At 36.6% G+C, this 16,867-nt stretch overlaps 2 protein-coding genes across 2 annotated transcripts; both read right to left on the bottom strand.

Moving 5' to 3' along the window:
- Positions 1-1,040: 1,040 nt before the first annotated feature.
- Positions 1,041-2,726, bottom strand: LOC119912522 (golgin subfamily A member 6-like protein 7). The gene has a single exon (XM_038731750.1). The coding sequence runs from the start codon at positions 2,167-2,169 to the stop codon at positions 1,651-1,653; it is 519 nt and encodes a 172-aa protein (XP_038587678.1). The 5' UTR covers positions 2,170-2,726; the 3' UTR covers positions 1,041-1,650.
- A 6,787-nt stretch (positions 2,727-9,513) lies between these two features.
- Positions 9,514-10,657, bottom strand: LOC119912521 (ribonuclease Y-like). Its single transcript, XM_038731748.1, has 2 exons — positions 10,496-10,657; positions 9,514-10,215 (listed from the first exon to the last, which is right to left on the bottom strand). Exons 1-2 carry the CDS (start codon positions 10,569-10,571, stop codon positions 9,830-9,832), a joined length of 462 nt encoding a protein of 153 aa, XP_038587676.1. The 5' UTR covers positions 10,572-10,657; the 3' UTR covers positions 9,514-9,829.
- Between the last annotated feature and the right edge of the window lie 6,210 nt (positions 10,658-16,867).

Genomic DNA, 16,867 nt, shown 5'->3' with positions numbered 1-16,867 from the left:
AAAGAAGTCTGTTCTGCCCCCTGCAGTAAGACAACAGACATAACAACCTCATGAACTTTTCCCAAGTTGGTAAGACAAAAAAAAATTGCTATTGTTCCTGATTGTTTTAATTGCAGTTGTAATAGTTTATACTAGTGATCAGTTGCCCGGCAACAGGCTGAAAGTCCAGCTGTTCATAAAAACACTCAAAGTGAAAGTTGAATGTGAGCAGACCCAACCCACACACTGTGTCTAAAGTTTAACTGATAAATGAATTATAATTTTGCCAGCTTTAGATTTTAATTAACAGGTACATCAACCATGGAGCCAATATAGCATTTATTGGATATGTGTTGCTGCTGGTTTAAACTTAATTTAATGCTGCAAACTGCATTTAATTACCAGAGCAAAGTTAAGCTCACAGCTTATCAGTGATTTACACTTTTTGGCCGTGCAGCCTGACACATCATGCAGCAGGTATGTCGTCTTCTGAATTTAATTTTGCCCATTCTCCATGTTTCAACTTCTATTTTAAAAGAAATTATCACCTTCTAGATTAAAAGTATGCTTTTATTTAGACCACTGATATAGTTTAGTAATAGTAGTAATGAAGTTATTTTATAAGTTTTGGCGTCAGTGGAAACGTTAACATGTAACGTCTGTGTTGAAAAAAGTGAAAGTTAAGATTTAATTTATTTAAATAAAAATCTAAAGAAATCCACATGTGAGTATTTCATTATTTCTGGCAGGATATTGTGGTGATTGTTTCCTTTATGTTGTTTTTTTTATATGCAACACATAACATACCAACAGCATACGCGGCCTAACAAAGTTAATGCATAGATGGGTAATTCAAAAACTTCATACACATGAACTTACCTGAACAACTATATATATAAGATTCAAAAAACTAATTTAGATTGGTCAAAAATTGCATTTTTAAATCAGCCAAGGCACATAAATCTCAAAATATTTTTAATATTAAAGGAGCATTCAATTATACTTTTCCACTGTATCTTGAGCTTCACACAGAGGCACTAAAGGTAAAAATAAAATAAAAAAATGAATAACAATAAAGAGAATGCTAAATACCAACACAGCCAACATCTGGATTTCCTCATGTTTATTTTGACATCGAATAGCAAGCTTGTCGTGAAAGTTTGTCGTACTGTCCAGGACAAAATAACGATTAAGGTTCATCCATCTATTTACATTTCTCGCGCACACACACACACACACACACACACACGTGAATTTTTACCATTGAAAGTCAACAAAAATATAACTTTAGATCAAGCACTTTTAAAGACATTGTAATGTTAAAAAATCTAAATCTTCAAATAAATCCTGTAAAAAATATATAAACTGTTTCAAAGGAAACAACAACAGAACAACAAACTAAAATAAAAAAGGAACACATTGTACAGTGTTGGTTCAGTAAATGGGAACATAATGTGAGATTAAATAAAAAATCAACTAAAATGTATCACAATATTCCAATAAACAGGTAGTAAAACACCACAAAGGACTAAAGGGGTGTATTTTCATCATTGTTGACCAAGAATAAACGCTAATCAATTACAGAAGTGATCTAAATAAATGTATTTTAAGTACAATTCTGAGATTGTTCAGATTAAATTATCTGTATGTGGACACAGAGTTTTATTTCTTTCAGTGAAGTCGTTCTTTTTCCTCCCTCCCGTCTGACTCAAGCTTCCTCTGAATCTCCTCTCGCTGTCTCTCTATCTCCTCCAGTTGTTTCTCAATTTTATTAACCTCATCCATGGTCCTCTTCATTAGATTATCTGTGTTCAGTTGCAGTTCTTGGTGTCCTTTCTTTCTTTCCTCCAGTTTCCAGTTGACCTCTGTAATAATTTGTCTGAGTTTTAAGTATCCCTGTGCTTTGTTAACTGTTATATCTCCGTTCTTTTCTGTTACCTCTTTCTCTACTGACTTAACCTTATTTCCATTCTCCTCCATAAGTCTCTCTGCCTCCTCCATTTGTAAGGTGAGTTGCTCTTTCTGCTTCACCAGTTCCTTCGTCAGGTCTTTCAGTATCTCCACAACCTGTGTCATCTCTTTCTGTTCTTTCCCTTTCTTCTGTAGCTCCTCCTTCATTATCTTGCTTTCTGTCATGAGCTGCTCTCTGCTTCCTTCTCCTTTTAGTCCATCTGTATTTTTGTGGTGCATCTTCCTCTCTGTGTAGAAACAGAAGCAGTGTTACACAACAGGCTACCCTTTACAAACAGGACAGAAATATCTGCACCATACTTTTCCTATAGGAAACATTTAATTTCCAAAGAAATAAAAAATAATTTAAACAAGGAATTTTTTGACTGGTGTTACGATGACGGTAACAAGAAGTCAACATGGAGCGCATGTTTTCATCTACATGATGAACTGAAAATATATTTTAAATAATGTGATCAGAATATTGATAAATGAACAATGTGTTAACTTTTATGCTGTTTTGCGATGATTCGGCTCATATTATTATAACCATGTGTTCAAAAACCATTATTAAAAAGTCACATTATTTTTTTGCTTACCGATTTTGTTTTGTCTCAGTTTCCAGACAAAAAGGACGACTGTAAGAATAAACAGGAAGCAAAACAACACGCTGGTGGCAATAGAAGAAGAACAACTTGATGGGGCCATGAAGAAATCCTCTGAAATAATAAAAATACACTTTGTTCTTAACTGTACAAAACACAAGTTGTGTGTGTGTTATTTTAGAAATCATCCCTACCTGGAACATAGATGTGAGTGTCTCTGGTCTGGTTGATGTCCTTCTGTTGGACTCTACAGGTGAAGTTGTTGCTGTGTCTCTTCTCCACAGTCACTCTGCTGCTGACAGTATAGAGGTCATCAGGACCTCTGACTGTCTCTGTAGGTCCAGCAGAGAGGAGGTTTCCCTCACCGTCCAGCCAAAACACCTCAGGCTCTGGATACCAGCCTGCAGACTCACACTGTAACACCACACTGCTGCTGGCCTTATGGATGCCCGCTAAGCTGATAACAGGTGAGGAGACAGCACCTGATGATCAGAGAGAGAGAGAAGACATTTCAAACACAAATCCAATCCATGAATGATGTACAGCATCCTTTCTACCTCAGTCATCACACACACATGGTCTATCCTCCAACTGGGACCCATGTATAGGCCCATTTGAACATTTTAGCTACAAATTCTTTATGAAATATAAGAACATTACTGGGCTTAGGTCTTATTTGGACCTGACCAAATGGAAATAATGTGTATGTTTAACAAGCAACAAACTTTATAGTAACTTTTGTTGGAGAAAATCAAGGCTGTCAAAGGTTTTATGGTATACACACATTGGCAAACATTTGCCCACTTTGTGTGGCTGTGGCTCTTAAGGTAGAGCGGATTTTCCATTAATTGCAGGGTTCGATTCCCTCCCTGCTTCTCTGCATATTGAAGGCAGTGAACTCTAAATTGCTCCCAATTTGTGCACATATTTGTGAACATTACTTATGTTATGGGGACTAGAATTCCTGTTGTAGGGCAAAACACAGGTTCACATAATGTAAATCATAAAATTTTAGGGTGAAGACTTAGTTTAAGATTAGGTTAGGTAGGGTTAGGAGTAGACAAGTAGTGGTTAGGAGGTTAGGGTGAAGTGCTCATGAATGCAAGTCAATGCAATGTCCTCTGAATTGATGGAAACACGACTATGAGAGGCAAAATTTATTGCACATTGTCCACTAAGTTAGAACAGTTCTATATGTAGTACAGTCCAGTCGATTAACTTACCAACAAGAAGCTTCACAAAATATTCTTTGCCCAGTTTTGGGATGTAGCATCTGTACATCCCGTTATCAGAGACGTTAACTTTGGGGAGTTTCAGTGAAAGGTCTCCATGTTTCAGTTTGTCAATGGACACTGATGCTCTTCCCTTGTAGGCCTTGTTTTGGTCAACCAGAAGTTCCTGACCATCATGCCACACGTAGACAAATCTGGGGTCCAGGTCAGGTCGACCCCACTCCAATGTCATGGAAACAGCGTCTGTGGGAGGCTTCAGCTGACATGGCAAAACAATGTCATCACCGAGCATTACCATGACGGGCTGAGGTTGACCAATCTCCTGCGACTGACCTGGAATAAAGTAGGTATATTTTACTTTTTTTTTTCTCAAACCAAACAAATTCACCATAAACATGAACTGTTGAGCATGTTCTGTTGTGTTGTTACAATGTCAGATTTAGAAACATTTCTTGTAAGCATCAACACTGTTTTAGAGGCACAAATAAGCTCATTTGACTAATTGATTTATTATTCTAGTCGTCTTAGTCTTGATATATTTTGATCTTATCTAATAGTTTCTGTTAGACCTTTGTAACTCTAATCACTCCAAAACAACATATGTTCAAATATGTCTGCAGTGAGAATGTAATTCATCATACATGCATTTAGTATTATTAAAGTGATTAACATAAGGCACTCGGGAGATGAGTGACCTAACAAGCATTACATGCAGTTGTTTTGGGATTTCATCCTCACATGGTTGTGAATTAGCAGAATTGTTTTGCTTTCACATCGTTTAGATTGAAACCCAACAAGAAAGACTTACTGATCAAATGTTTCACTTTAGCTGATGCCTTAAGATAAAGCTTCTGAAAATCTAGTTTCATAGCTTTCATATCCAAGCATTTGTCTACAACATTTAATACTGTTCCTGTTAGTCTACTACTGTCAGCCATCTAACTCTGTGAATATGCAAATAGTCCTACAAGAATCACAATTACTTCTTCTTTACTCATTCTGTATGTGCACTGGAGGCTTGTAAGTTTCTGGACCACGCTTGGCTTCATTACATTTACATTTGTGTTTAAGGTACCTCCACAAAACTGTGTCAGGAGAAGGATGACAACAAGCGGTTTGAAAGATAATCCATCCTTGATGTGAACCATCCTGGGTGCTAAAAAAAAATTAAATACACAGTTATCAAAAATGATATCTGCATAATCTGTGAGTAAATGTTGACCAATGGTAACCTCAAAAATTTGCCTGTTACAAACTTTGAAAGAGACACATTCACAAGTACCATTCAGACGGGGTTAATTTTACAGGGAAAGGTGGACAATTAAATACATATTTTTAAAATGAAACTCAGAGATCTAGTTTGAACCAGTCAGTTCAAACTAAAACAGAAGAACAGTAGGTCATTGTGGCGGTACTGGGGAGGGGTGACAAATTACACTCTCACATTCAGTTTGTCGAGAAGAAAGACCTGCTTTATTTATGTTTATAATATGAATATGAAATGTAATTACAATTTGAAAAGCCCACATACCTGTTGTGTGCGTGCTGCCTCACCTCACAGTTAGCTGCACGGTCAAAGTCCTCAAACAAAAGGATTTGTACTTTGAATGTGTATAAAAAGAAGAGGTGTGTTCACGTTGCAGCATTTACATACAGGCTCGTACGAAAATCCAGCGGGCTTGTCTGTTTGTTCAGCTATAATTACAGTTTACTAGTTAGATTTAAAAATATATATATCACACATATTGAGAATGTGTTTATACTTTGACACTCCAACTAAAAATCCTCTATATAATTGAACACTGCAGTTGTGGGTAATCATTAAAGTTAGGCCTTACAATCACATAGAAAACTAAATAACATAAAATCCAAAGAACATCAGCTTTGAAGTCAGGGTTTGCTGACGACCGGCTGTTTTATTATATTAGAGTAAATATGCACTGAGTGGTTAATATCTGATCTCAGGCCAACGTCCACACAATAAATGGAGTTGAACATCTGTCTCAACAAATGTCCGCACTGATTGGATTTTTCATTAAAATGATGCAGGATAAGCCTGTGTTTAAAAAATCGTTCAGCGCCCTTTCAAACTTCAGTCTTTAACCAGTCTGATCATTGTTCATTGTTCAAGAGGAGGAAACCAAATATAGAGTATCAGCGGCACTAAATAAACTGAACACAGAGCAGACAATATTATTGTTTTTTTAATAAAAAATGTTTCAACAAAGTCCCCTTCAGAACATTTCACAAGATGCTCAACGTTTTGTAAAGGTTTACATATTAGATGATGCTTAACAAAGTAAAAAAAAAAAGAACCACAACAGATTTTCATACTCAAACAAGTAATAAGTTCAGTCACTCAGTCAAGAAAAACTTTAAGCTGCACCTTTTTGTAATAATTCCATCTCTTCCCTGATGTTCTTGAGGACAAAACCTGAGCTAATTTATTTAAATCTTTTATATTAATACGACTGATGAAAAAAGTATGCACACCTTTAAGGACCCTGTAGCATGTTAAAATAATTAAGATAATAAAATAAATTTTCTATGTTACAGCAGATCTAAACACTCTCGTAGAGCATGAACCAATTCATCTGTAGCTTTACATTTGTGTACTAGTAATAATCTAACTTTATTCTCGAGACAGTTGGTGCATTCACGTAACACATTTTTCTCTCTACCTAAAGTCAAAGTTGCATGTCTACCTCCTTCATTCTGTGTATTCTAGTGAACTGAATCTCTATTGGCTCCAGCAGCCTCTCAGTGTTCAGTAGCTGTCTCTCATTATCTTTCTTTGTCTGGTCCAGTTTCCACTGGACTCGCAATAAGTCTTCCTTTTCTCGTAATAATTCCTCAGGTTTGTCAAAGGTCATCTCTCTTTCAGTTATTTCTGTCTCCACTGCCTGGAGCTTCTGCTTGTTTACTTCCCTCTCCCTCTCCACCTTCTCCAGCAGCTCTTTGAGTCGACCCCTCTGGTTCTCCAGTTCAGTCTTCAACTCCATGAGTGTAGTAACCACATCCTCCCGCTCTTTCTCTTTGTTCAGTGACCCCTTTTGAAGCTCTGTATTTTCATTCACCATCTCTAATTTCTCACCTTTTGTGGAAAAGCAATGTGGAAATTCAATAAAAGAGGCATTTTAGTAAACTTTAAACAAAATATAATTAATTTCACATTTGTTTCTCTGATAGCATTTAGCTTGTAACATTAGATATGCAACAAATGAGACAAATTTTTTTGGGATAAACCGAGAGATGGCATTAGAATTAAATGCACACAACAAAACTTTAATGCAAGATTCAGCTGCATGAATGATCACTTAAAAATAATGTTGTGAAAGGTATTTTCACATTATAAATTATTCCTGCATTAATATTATATTACTGTAAATAAATCATGCTGAAAATCGTGATATAATAAGGGTGACTTACGTTTCCATTTGTAATTGGCATAAACAGCTACAGTAAAGGTAAGAGCCAAGTCAACCAGGCCAATAGACGAGCTCATGTGGCCAAAGACTGTGGAAATGGATGCAACCAAATCAGCTGTAATGATAGCAGAACAACAAATCATCCACTGAAAGAACTTTTAACAACAAAAAACTATGACATATATCTATTTATCAATATACAGTATATCTATATATAATACCACCACTAGACAGTTAAACCAAAATGTTCAAAATGCGTGTAAGTTACCTCCAAAAGTGTGAATAACAAGAATGAAGAAAACCGTGTCAAGGCTGAAGGCGGTGAATGCAGGTTTAAAGAACAGTCGGTCATTCAGGTTCCTCTTTGTGGAATTCTGAAAAATAAAATAAAACAGCTGTAAATCCCAGAAAGAAAGTGATATGTGGAAGAAAAGGTATTGACATAAGAAACAGTTGGACTAATCAAAATAAATATATTGTAAAATAGTTTTTTGATGAATAAAATAATAACGTTGAATAATGTTACAATATAATCACAATACACAACACAAATAGGATAGAAAATAACTTTTTTATGGGTGCGCATGCCTGACTTCCAGTACATGCATAGTGTCATACATTCGCTAGTTCACACTTTTTATTCAGTGACAATTATGTTCATATGCAACTATTTTTCATTGTCAATGAAGAAAACTGTTAAGGGAAAAGTTATATATAGTCTTTCTCTGCTTCTGTGGCCTGCAACACATTCTCTGTCTTACTTTTTTAATAAGTAACGGTGTGAGTCTCACTGTCAATTTCTCTTGCTCCTTCTTCTGTTCAACCAATGTAGTAGGAACTTTTTCCCATTCTTTGTTGTTCTCCTGTGACTGTCGTTGAAACTGTGGATTTATCGTGTCATTCTCTGTTTTCTCATCTGTTTGGAAATGATCAAAAATCAAACAGGACACAAAATCACATCAGCATTGTAACAGTAAAACTAAACACAGTGAATTGTTAGCCAAAAATAGAAAATAACAGCAAATAAGACAATTCACCAAAGCCTTTCATTCTAAAAAGAAACATTACAATACAAACACATTAGAATACAAGCACACTTCTTCTTTTGTGATCATAAGTATTCATATCACCTTAACCATCAACCGTGACTTACATTTCCATGTGGACAAAGCCACAAAGACAGTTGCAAGAACAGACAGGAAGGTATAACGCATGATGACGATGATACAATACTGTGGGCAGAACTGGATGAGCGCGAATCAGCTGGAAAAATAAAACACAAAACAACTGTATGTAGCTCCTACAGCATAACACATATGCTAAACATCCAGGCATGGGTAGAGTGTAATGTTTGGATACGTAATCACAAAAGTGAAACCATTTGCTGCTGCAGACAGCTGGCATGCTCTTTAAAATCCGACTTTAAATTAACAACAAGAAGAACAACAAAAACAATGAATATTTTACATTTAAAAAACAAAATCATTGTGGAGACAAACTGGAGTTTTTGGAAATACTAATATTTAGATTGGTGGAGCTCGAGCCTGGTTTACATGATATTTGATAATATCTTGATAACACTATATTTTGAATCAATGCTTACAGCTTGAGGAGTAATTTAAAAGAATTGAAATTTCAAAAGAGAACCCTACCTGCTTTGTGCATTAAAGTAGCCTCAGAGTAACATGCTGTATGTTACAGTCACGGTCAAACTCCTCAATAAACTTACTTGTACTTTGAACCTGTATAATCAGGTAAGGCGTGTTTACTTTGCTGATTTTACCACCTGGCAGTAAAACACCATGAAAATTTTCTCCCTTTAACAAAAACAAACATAGATCACACATTACTCAAGATTTAGCTTTTCTCCACGGGCTCCCTGTCACTTTCAGGGCTGAGTTGAACGTTTTACTCTCGACATAAAAGGAGTTGATTAGGCCACTTTGTACCTAAGGGGTGTCACTATCTGATGGTTCTCTGGTCAGTATAATTATATATTATTAAATGCAGAGAAGGAATTTTGCTACATGTATAGTAAATGTTGAAATAAAGTATCTTTACATTCACCATTGCAGTCAGCTCTTAGGTTTTCAGAGCAGAGATCTGCATCTGAATCCAAAGCTATCTGTAAAAAAACCCATCTTAAAACCAGTCTCTCCTGATTATCTTGAGATAGCATTGCTTTAAAAGTCCAAGTTGTGGCCTGCTGGGATTCATCTTGTTGAGAATCCAACAGTGATTAGTGGAAAAAGTAAAACTTCCTGAGAACCTTGTTTGATTCGATTTTATTTAGATCTTTAAAATGTCAACAATAAAGAACTGATCTTGAACAAAAAACAGACAGTGATATTATGAAATACAGATGCCAAACAAACAAATTACAATACATATTTTTAACACATTGGCTGAACTGAACTGATTAATTGATCTCATTAGATCCATCATAAATGTAGACCATTCAGCTGCACATGAAGTGAAAGTGATTCTCATTCAAATTGTCCCAGCAAGCATGAATTCATTTTTCTGTAGTTTTACATGTGAGCAATGAAATGTTTGTGAACTTTATCTGTTCAGCCTCACCTGTTGGACTTAAGCCAATTTTGCTCTGATTGTTTTTACCTTTGTGTCTGTTCGGCTAATCTAACCATATTTGAACATCCCTCCTGTTAATTCTACTAAAGTGAAGCTCTAATGGCTCCAGCAATTTCTCTATGTACATTTTTGGTTTCTCACAGTTTTTCTTTTTCTTGTCCAATTTCCACTGAGCCTGTAATAGGTTTTCCTTTTCTTTTAATAATTCCTCTGGTTTCTCAAATGTCATTTCTTTCTCTGTTATTTTAGTCTCCACTGACTGAAGCTTCTTCTTGTTCTCCTCTTTCTCTGCCTCAATTTCCTCCAGTTCTCCTCTGAGTCGATCTCTCTGTTGCTCCAGTTCAGTCTTCTGTGTGGTAAACACCTCTGACATGTCATGTAGTTCTTTCTTCTTTTTTTGTAATTCATTTTGAAGTGAAGCTTTGTCACCTTTTGTAAAGAAAATATGTGACATTAAAACATACAATAAAGAAACAACAATCCAGTGTTACCAAACAGAAAACAACATTTCAATAAGTTGGAGTAACATTCCCTTCCCAGATAGCATTTTGTACCAAAATGAGACATTTGAAATGAACTGAATTGAATGAAAGTAAAATGTACATTGAACTTAACATACTATTTAAAATAATGATAATAATTAATACATAAGAAGAAACACTGGGTTGGTGCTGTGAATTAGTGTAACCGTCAATGAGCTGTGACTTACGTTTCCATTTACACACAACAGCGATGGCTATCAAACCCCCAATAGCCAGGCCAACAAAGCCACAAACCAAGGCCATGGGAAGATAGGAGTGAGAAAAAAAACAGGATTGGCCCAATTTAGCTGTATTATCACCCGCTGATGAGGCATCACACGCTGATGAGGCATTACCTACGAGTGAGTAAGAGCATAAATGTCATTTTAAGCATGGCTGTTGTCATTAACCTGTATTTATGTTGATTTTTTTCAGACGACGCCCTGACCATGAACTGATGGGCAAAACACAAAACAGCGTTTTTAAATTTAGACAGTCGATATTGTCTTTGATGAATAAGGAATCTTAGATTCAATTTATCTCAATTCATGATTTAACACACAAGGTTATTGAAATGATCAAAACAAAGTAAATCACAGAAAAGGAAACGTAATGCCGCTGTACAAAATCAGAAAGCAAACTTGTATCACACACCAGTGTTTTACAGATGTGTGTGTTAGTCTACAAGTGTGTGTTTTACAACAACACTTCGACTGAACCCCCCCCCCTCCCCAGCAAAACGCTTGTCTAAAGTACTCACTTTTCATCAGATCATCCGTCTGTAGAGACATACTGGAGCTCTGAAAAGTGATATTCTATAAACCAGCAGCAACATGTTGATGTTTAAAGAAGAGAGCATTTGGAGAAGAAAAGCATTCTGGGTGATATTTATATAAACTAATGTTTGTTAAACAGTCAATTATGATAGTAGAATCTTTAAAGTAAAGTAGAATATTTATAATATTTTGCTTTTAATGCATTTTGTATTTGTTCATGCAACTAACTCAAAACTATTCAAAGGTAACCCGTAAGAGAGAATAAATCCACCTGTTACGGCAGACCTGATTTTATTTCACTAATAGGCAACGATGATTCATTTGTAGTTAAAACTTAAAACTTTCTTTTAAAATTTTCTAAAAGCTTACCTCTCATGTGCGTCAAAGATTAAGCTCACCTTAGAGTACAGTGAGCCTCAGGTCAAAAATCCTGCAATAAATGATCTGTGCTTTCACTTTGGTCAACTGTAATCAGATAAGGTGTGTTCACCCTGCAGTTCCTGTGATATATTAAATGAGACTTAAATAGACTTACATAGATTTGTAGCAAAGTCCAACAAAGGTAGCATTACGAAACGTAACGGAGTGGAGGAAGGATCAATGAGTAAACAATATTACATTTTATTTAGCTTAGCTCATTCATTATTTAGCTGACTGGAATTTCTCTGATGAATGATAAGTGCTGGAAGCCCATTACATTAGATGTTAAATAAGTCGGCTAGAGTTATTTAGCTGTAACCGGACAGGAATAAATGCAGGTAGCAATAACTTAAGATGAAAAGATGGATCAAACAGATAGCCTAAGACATTTTACTCATGGACCTTTGATTGTAAAGTCATAGTCAGTATAGCTATTATTTATCCATTTATATTTTTTTTTCAGTGGAAAAAAATACAGTTAATCCATTATTAATAGATGGAATTTCTCAAAAAATATTGCTCTTTTATACTTCTATATTTATCACATTTTAGAAGAAAATGTGTATCTGTCTCAACCTCACCTGTCACTGCTCAGACTCTATATTCTCTTGGTAACCAGGACTCTTAATGTCTGCCTTTTTCAATTGCAAGGGTGTGGTCACTGAGTCGGTAAGAAGCTGCCTCTGCTTGATCTATGACAGTAGAGAGATATCCAGCCATTTCATAATCTCTGTTTAGGGCCAGATAACAATCTAGTTTGTGTTTGTTCAAGATAAGTATTTTTGAAAGATTCTTTATTAGTCCATCGTACCAAATTGAATCAAATGCCTTTTTAAAATGCTTTATTGGCATGGATGTTCACAGAACAGTATTGTCAAAGCTTCAAGGAAAATACAAAGGAAGAATTCAATTCATACAGTTAAATGAAATAAAAGTAATAAAACAGTAAACAGGTGTCTGTGTGTGTGTGTTTTAAAAAAACAATTCAATATATATAGTTAATCTAATAATTATCTCTCTCTCTCTCTCTCTCTCCCCCCGTCCCTCCCAGACGTTCGCCCACCCAGGGTCTAGACCTGTTTTATATGAAAAGTGCAATGAGATAACTTTTGTTGTGAATTGGCACTATATAAATAAACTTGAATTGAACTGAAGACTGACACAGAAGGACACTTTTTGTTCCTCATTCTCATCCAACAAACAGTAATGAACTGTGACCACAATTGTTCTCTAAATTTAACATGATGAGGAAGGTTGACCAACCTTAACTACGTAGCTGTTTTCTGACCTTTCCCAAACCCTATACAAGTTTTTGTGCTTATACCTAATCAAAGCATGCCATAGTGTTTTGATAGCAAAGACAGACACTATCTTCCTGCTGCTATGGGCATCAGATCTGAAAACATAAGGGTCTTTTCGGAAGACATTTACAGAGTGTCTTTGTTAATTTTGCTTGGAGGACTTACACTGTCACAGACAAATTACTGGTAAATGCCAATTTATCCTGACAATTTGTGGTTTTACGTGAACCACTAGTTTTATTTTGAAAGTCTAACTGGAGAAGGCATATTTCTCTTGTTGCTAACTTGACCACAGAGCCCTACACATACAAAAACAATGCAAAATAGGTACCATTAACAAGCAATGCCAAGAGGTCTTGATAAATTGTCCATATGTGATGAGTTGGGAGGGAGCTTGCGTTGGTGATAGTCTAGATCCTCAACGTAGCTGTCTTTCAAAATCCAAACTGTTTTTGTTTTGTTTTATCTCCACTACAGCTGCTCTGCCTCATGTAGATATTTCTAGATCAACAGTTGAAACCTGCTGCTGCATTGTCACCAGAAATAATAACAGGAAGAGGAGGACCTACATTATGTCTAAGCTGTAGTTCAGTCTGAAGCTGTGACAGTCAGCAGTAAGACACCATGGACCTTACAGCTCTCTGCATGAGACTACGTGAGTACTGAGACTTTTTGTAACGTTGTTACTAGCCTGACTTTTATAGTGAGCAGATAATTTGATAAACATCTCTCTTCGTCTCTCCAGTGATGGATGTGTTGGTGCTGTTTGTTGCACAAGTTGACTGCAGTTACTTTGCTCAGAAAGCTGGTAAGCTGGAGTTAACTTAATTTGTTTAATTATCTTAATCTTGCTGATATGTGCCTTTTGTTTAAACCTCAGCAACAACAAGAGACTACCATCTAAAGTACGTAGGGACCAAGAATAGATTAAGTTGAAGTCTGTACTCATGTGTGAGTGTAACAAAATGGAACATGGTTCTATGAAAACACACTGAGCTCCCTAACCATGTGACTTTGCAGTTTCACAAACTGCTAAAATGTCCTTATGATTGATTTGTTTTAATGTTATACTATTACTAATTAAGGATCTTGTTTTTGTAAGTGGTGTTTAATTGATTAATTTTCTGTGTCTCAGATGGAGCTTTTCCTCGTGTTTCTCCAGACAGACAGCAGTTTTTTGAATATGAGACTTTCACTGTAAAGTGTGAAGAGCTCGGTGGCTTGACTGAATGGAGAGTCATGAGGAAGCTCCTCAAATCAATTACCACAAATTATTCTAACTGGAACTCATCTGCACCATCCCGCACCATTTATCCTGCCTTCCAAAGACACAGTGGAGAATACTGGTGTGAAAATGCAAAGGAAGAAACAAGTGGTGCAGTCAACATCACTGTCACTGGTATGTTAAGCAAATCGTATATCTAGTAGAGTTTTCTATTTATTTGAGGCAGTAAGCCATAATAAGCCTTAACTCAGTGTTTTGGAAATGGTCCACACTTCAACAATAAAACTTGCCTTATGTAAGTCAAAAAACATATTTAGGAAGATCCTATTAATCTTAAGGAATTATTTGAAGAATTTAGTTTTTACATATTTGTTGCTAACCTTTTTCGACAGACAAAGAATTGTATATTTCTGTCTTTTTGATAAAGCATAGTTTAAAAAGTGTGATGTCTGTCACACTTGGCTGGTTTAAGGCAGCCATGTGGGAAATCCAACCAAAATTTCTGACATGCCAGAAATTGTCCAAGAACCAGATCATTGATCAGGCAAATAATCCGGCGTCATCACCACAAACTGCACATCAAAGGACAACTCTACAATTCTTTGATTGGCAGAGATTAGGTTGGGTTCTAAAATTTGTCAAGGGCGACCAATTCAGGGCTAAAATAAGGCTGCCTGTCTGGCTTAATAGAGGCAGTATAGGTAGAACTTTCTCCACTAACTTTATCTAAAAAGGCTGGTATTTAGAGAAAATACCCTGAGAGTTGGAAAATGCTGCACACAACTCAAACCATTTAATTTTACAATGAGTTCAAGACAAAAGGCACTTTTGAGTGACAGAATACTGTGTCTAGGAAGATGCCTTAAATCTGCCCCCTCATATGGCAATAAATATAAATACATAGTACACAACAGGATACTCATTATGGTGTCCAAATTTCATATGTTCATTTTCTACGAACTTGACTGATGTTTTCTAATAAATATATATGATGTTTAACATTAAATATTTATTCATCACTTTGTTCAGGTGGTTCTGTGATCCTAGAAGTTCCTGTCCGACCTGTGGTGGAGGGACATGATGTGGTTCTTCAATGTAGAAACAAGAAAACAGATTCAAAACACATTGTTGATTTCTACAAAGATGGTTCACAACTCGGGACGTGGTATGAAAACAAAATGACCATCCGAAACTTTTCAAAGTCTGATGAAGGACTCTACAAGTGCAGCATCTCTGGGGCCGGAGAATCAGCAGAGAGCTGGCTGGCTGTTTTAAAACAAAGTAAAGCACCCTATGAGGATAATCATCGTGTTCACAGTGGCTCCACTGATCTCCTCTCCCCGCTGTGGATTGTTGTTGGTGTTTTATTTGTGGCTCTGCTGCTGTTGGTGACTGGGCTGCTTCTTTGCAGGAAACACAGAGGTACATTTTTCTCAGTTAAGTTTACATTGCACTAATTTGTTTTTTCACGTTGTAGTGGCAAATGTAATCACAATTATTTTCACAGGTTATATTTTTTAGAGTTAATGAAGTGCTACATTTACGTACTGCACTGGAGTCATGTGGAAGTTGTAATCAGAGAGCAGATATTTTGGTGAAAACAAATTAAAATACATGTTGTCAGTGAACATTTACTTGGTTTCAGAATGTTTCCTTATGTTAACAGAAACCATAGCATTATGATTCCTTCAAAATGAATTTGAGTATTTCACAATCTGCTCAGTTACTGGGATTTTCACACACAACCATTTCTAGGGTTTACAAAGAATGGTGTGAAAAGGGAAAAACATCCAGTATGTGGCAGTCCTGTGGGTGAAAATGCCTTGTTGATGCTAGAGGTCAGAGGAGAACGGGCCGACTGATTCAAGCTGATAGAAGAGCAACTTTGACTGTAACCACTCGTTACAACCGAGGTATGCGGCAAAGCATTTGTGAAGCCACAACACGCACAACCTTGAGGTGGATGGGCTACAACAGCAGAAGACCCCACCGGGTACCACTCATCTCCACTACAAATAGGAAAAGAGGCTACAATTTGCAAGAGCTCACCAAAATTGGACAGTTGAAGACTGGAAAAATGTTGCCTGGTCTGATGAGTCTCGATTTCTGTTGAGACATTCAGATGGTAGAGTCAGAATTTGGCGTAAACAGAATGAGAACATGGATCCATCATGCCTTGTTACCACTGTGCAGGCTGGTGGTGGTGGTGTAATGGTGTGGGGGATGTTTTCTTGGCACACTTTAGGCCCCTTAGTGCCAATTGGGCATCGTTTAAATGCCACGGCCTACCTGAGCATTGTTTCTGACCATGTCCATCCCTTTATGGCCACCATGTACCCATCCTCTGATGGCTACTTCCAGCAGGATAATGCACCATGTCACAAAGCTCGAATCATTTCAAATTGGTTTCTTGAACATGACAATGAGTTCACTGTACTAAAATGGCCCCCACAGTCACCAGATCTCAACCCAATAGAGCATCTCTGGGATGTGGTGGAACGGGAGCTTCGTGCCCTGGATGTGCATCCCACAAATCTCCATCAACTGCAAGATGCTATCCTATCAATATGGGCCAACATTTCTAAAGAATGCTTTCAGCACCTTGTTGAATCAATGCCACGTAGAATTAAGGCAGTTCTGAAGGTGAAAGGGGGTCAAACACAGTATTAGTGTGGTGTTCCTAATAGTCCTTTAGGTGAGTGTAAGTTTCTATGGCCACAACTTTGATAGCTAGCATCTTAAAGGAGCACTTAACAACCCCAACCAAAATGCCCCTTCGTTACTTACCTGTCCATCAGATAATATGTAACTTGAACGCCAGTGTTTTGTCAAGCTATA

Source organism: Micropterus salmoides, unplaced genomic scaffold (assembly GCF_014851395.1).
Source record: "Micropterus salmoides isolate LMB-PRFRI ecotype aquatic unplaced genomic scaffold, ASM1485139v1 Ms_hic_scaffold_2, whole genome shotgun sequence".
Taxonomy (NCBI): Eukaryota; Metazoa; Chordata; class Actinopteri; order Centrarchiformes; family Centrarchidae; genus Micropterus; species Micropterus salmoides.
This window is presented reverse-complemented; position numbering and strand designations above follow the sequence as displayed.

Coding starts and splice junctions, on each gene's coding strand:
- LOC119912522 (XM_038731750.1), bottom strand. CDS start 2,169: ATGCACCACAAAAATACAGATGGACTAAAAGGAGAAGGAAGCAGAGAG.
- LOC119912521 (XM_038731748.1), bottom strand. CDS start 10,571: ATGGCCTTGGTTTGTGGCTTTGTTGGCCTGGCTATTGGGGGTTTGATA. Junction 10,216..10,495: donor TGTTGTGTGTAAATGGAAAC/GTAAGTCACAGC, acceptor TCTTTACAAAAG/GTGACAAAGCTTCACTTCAA.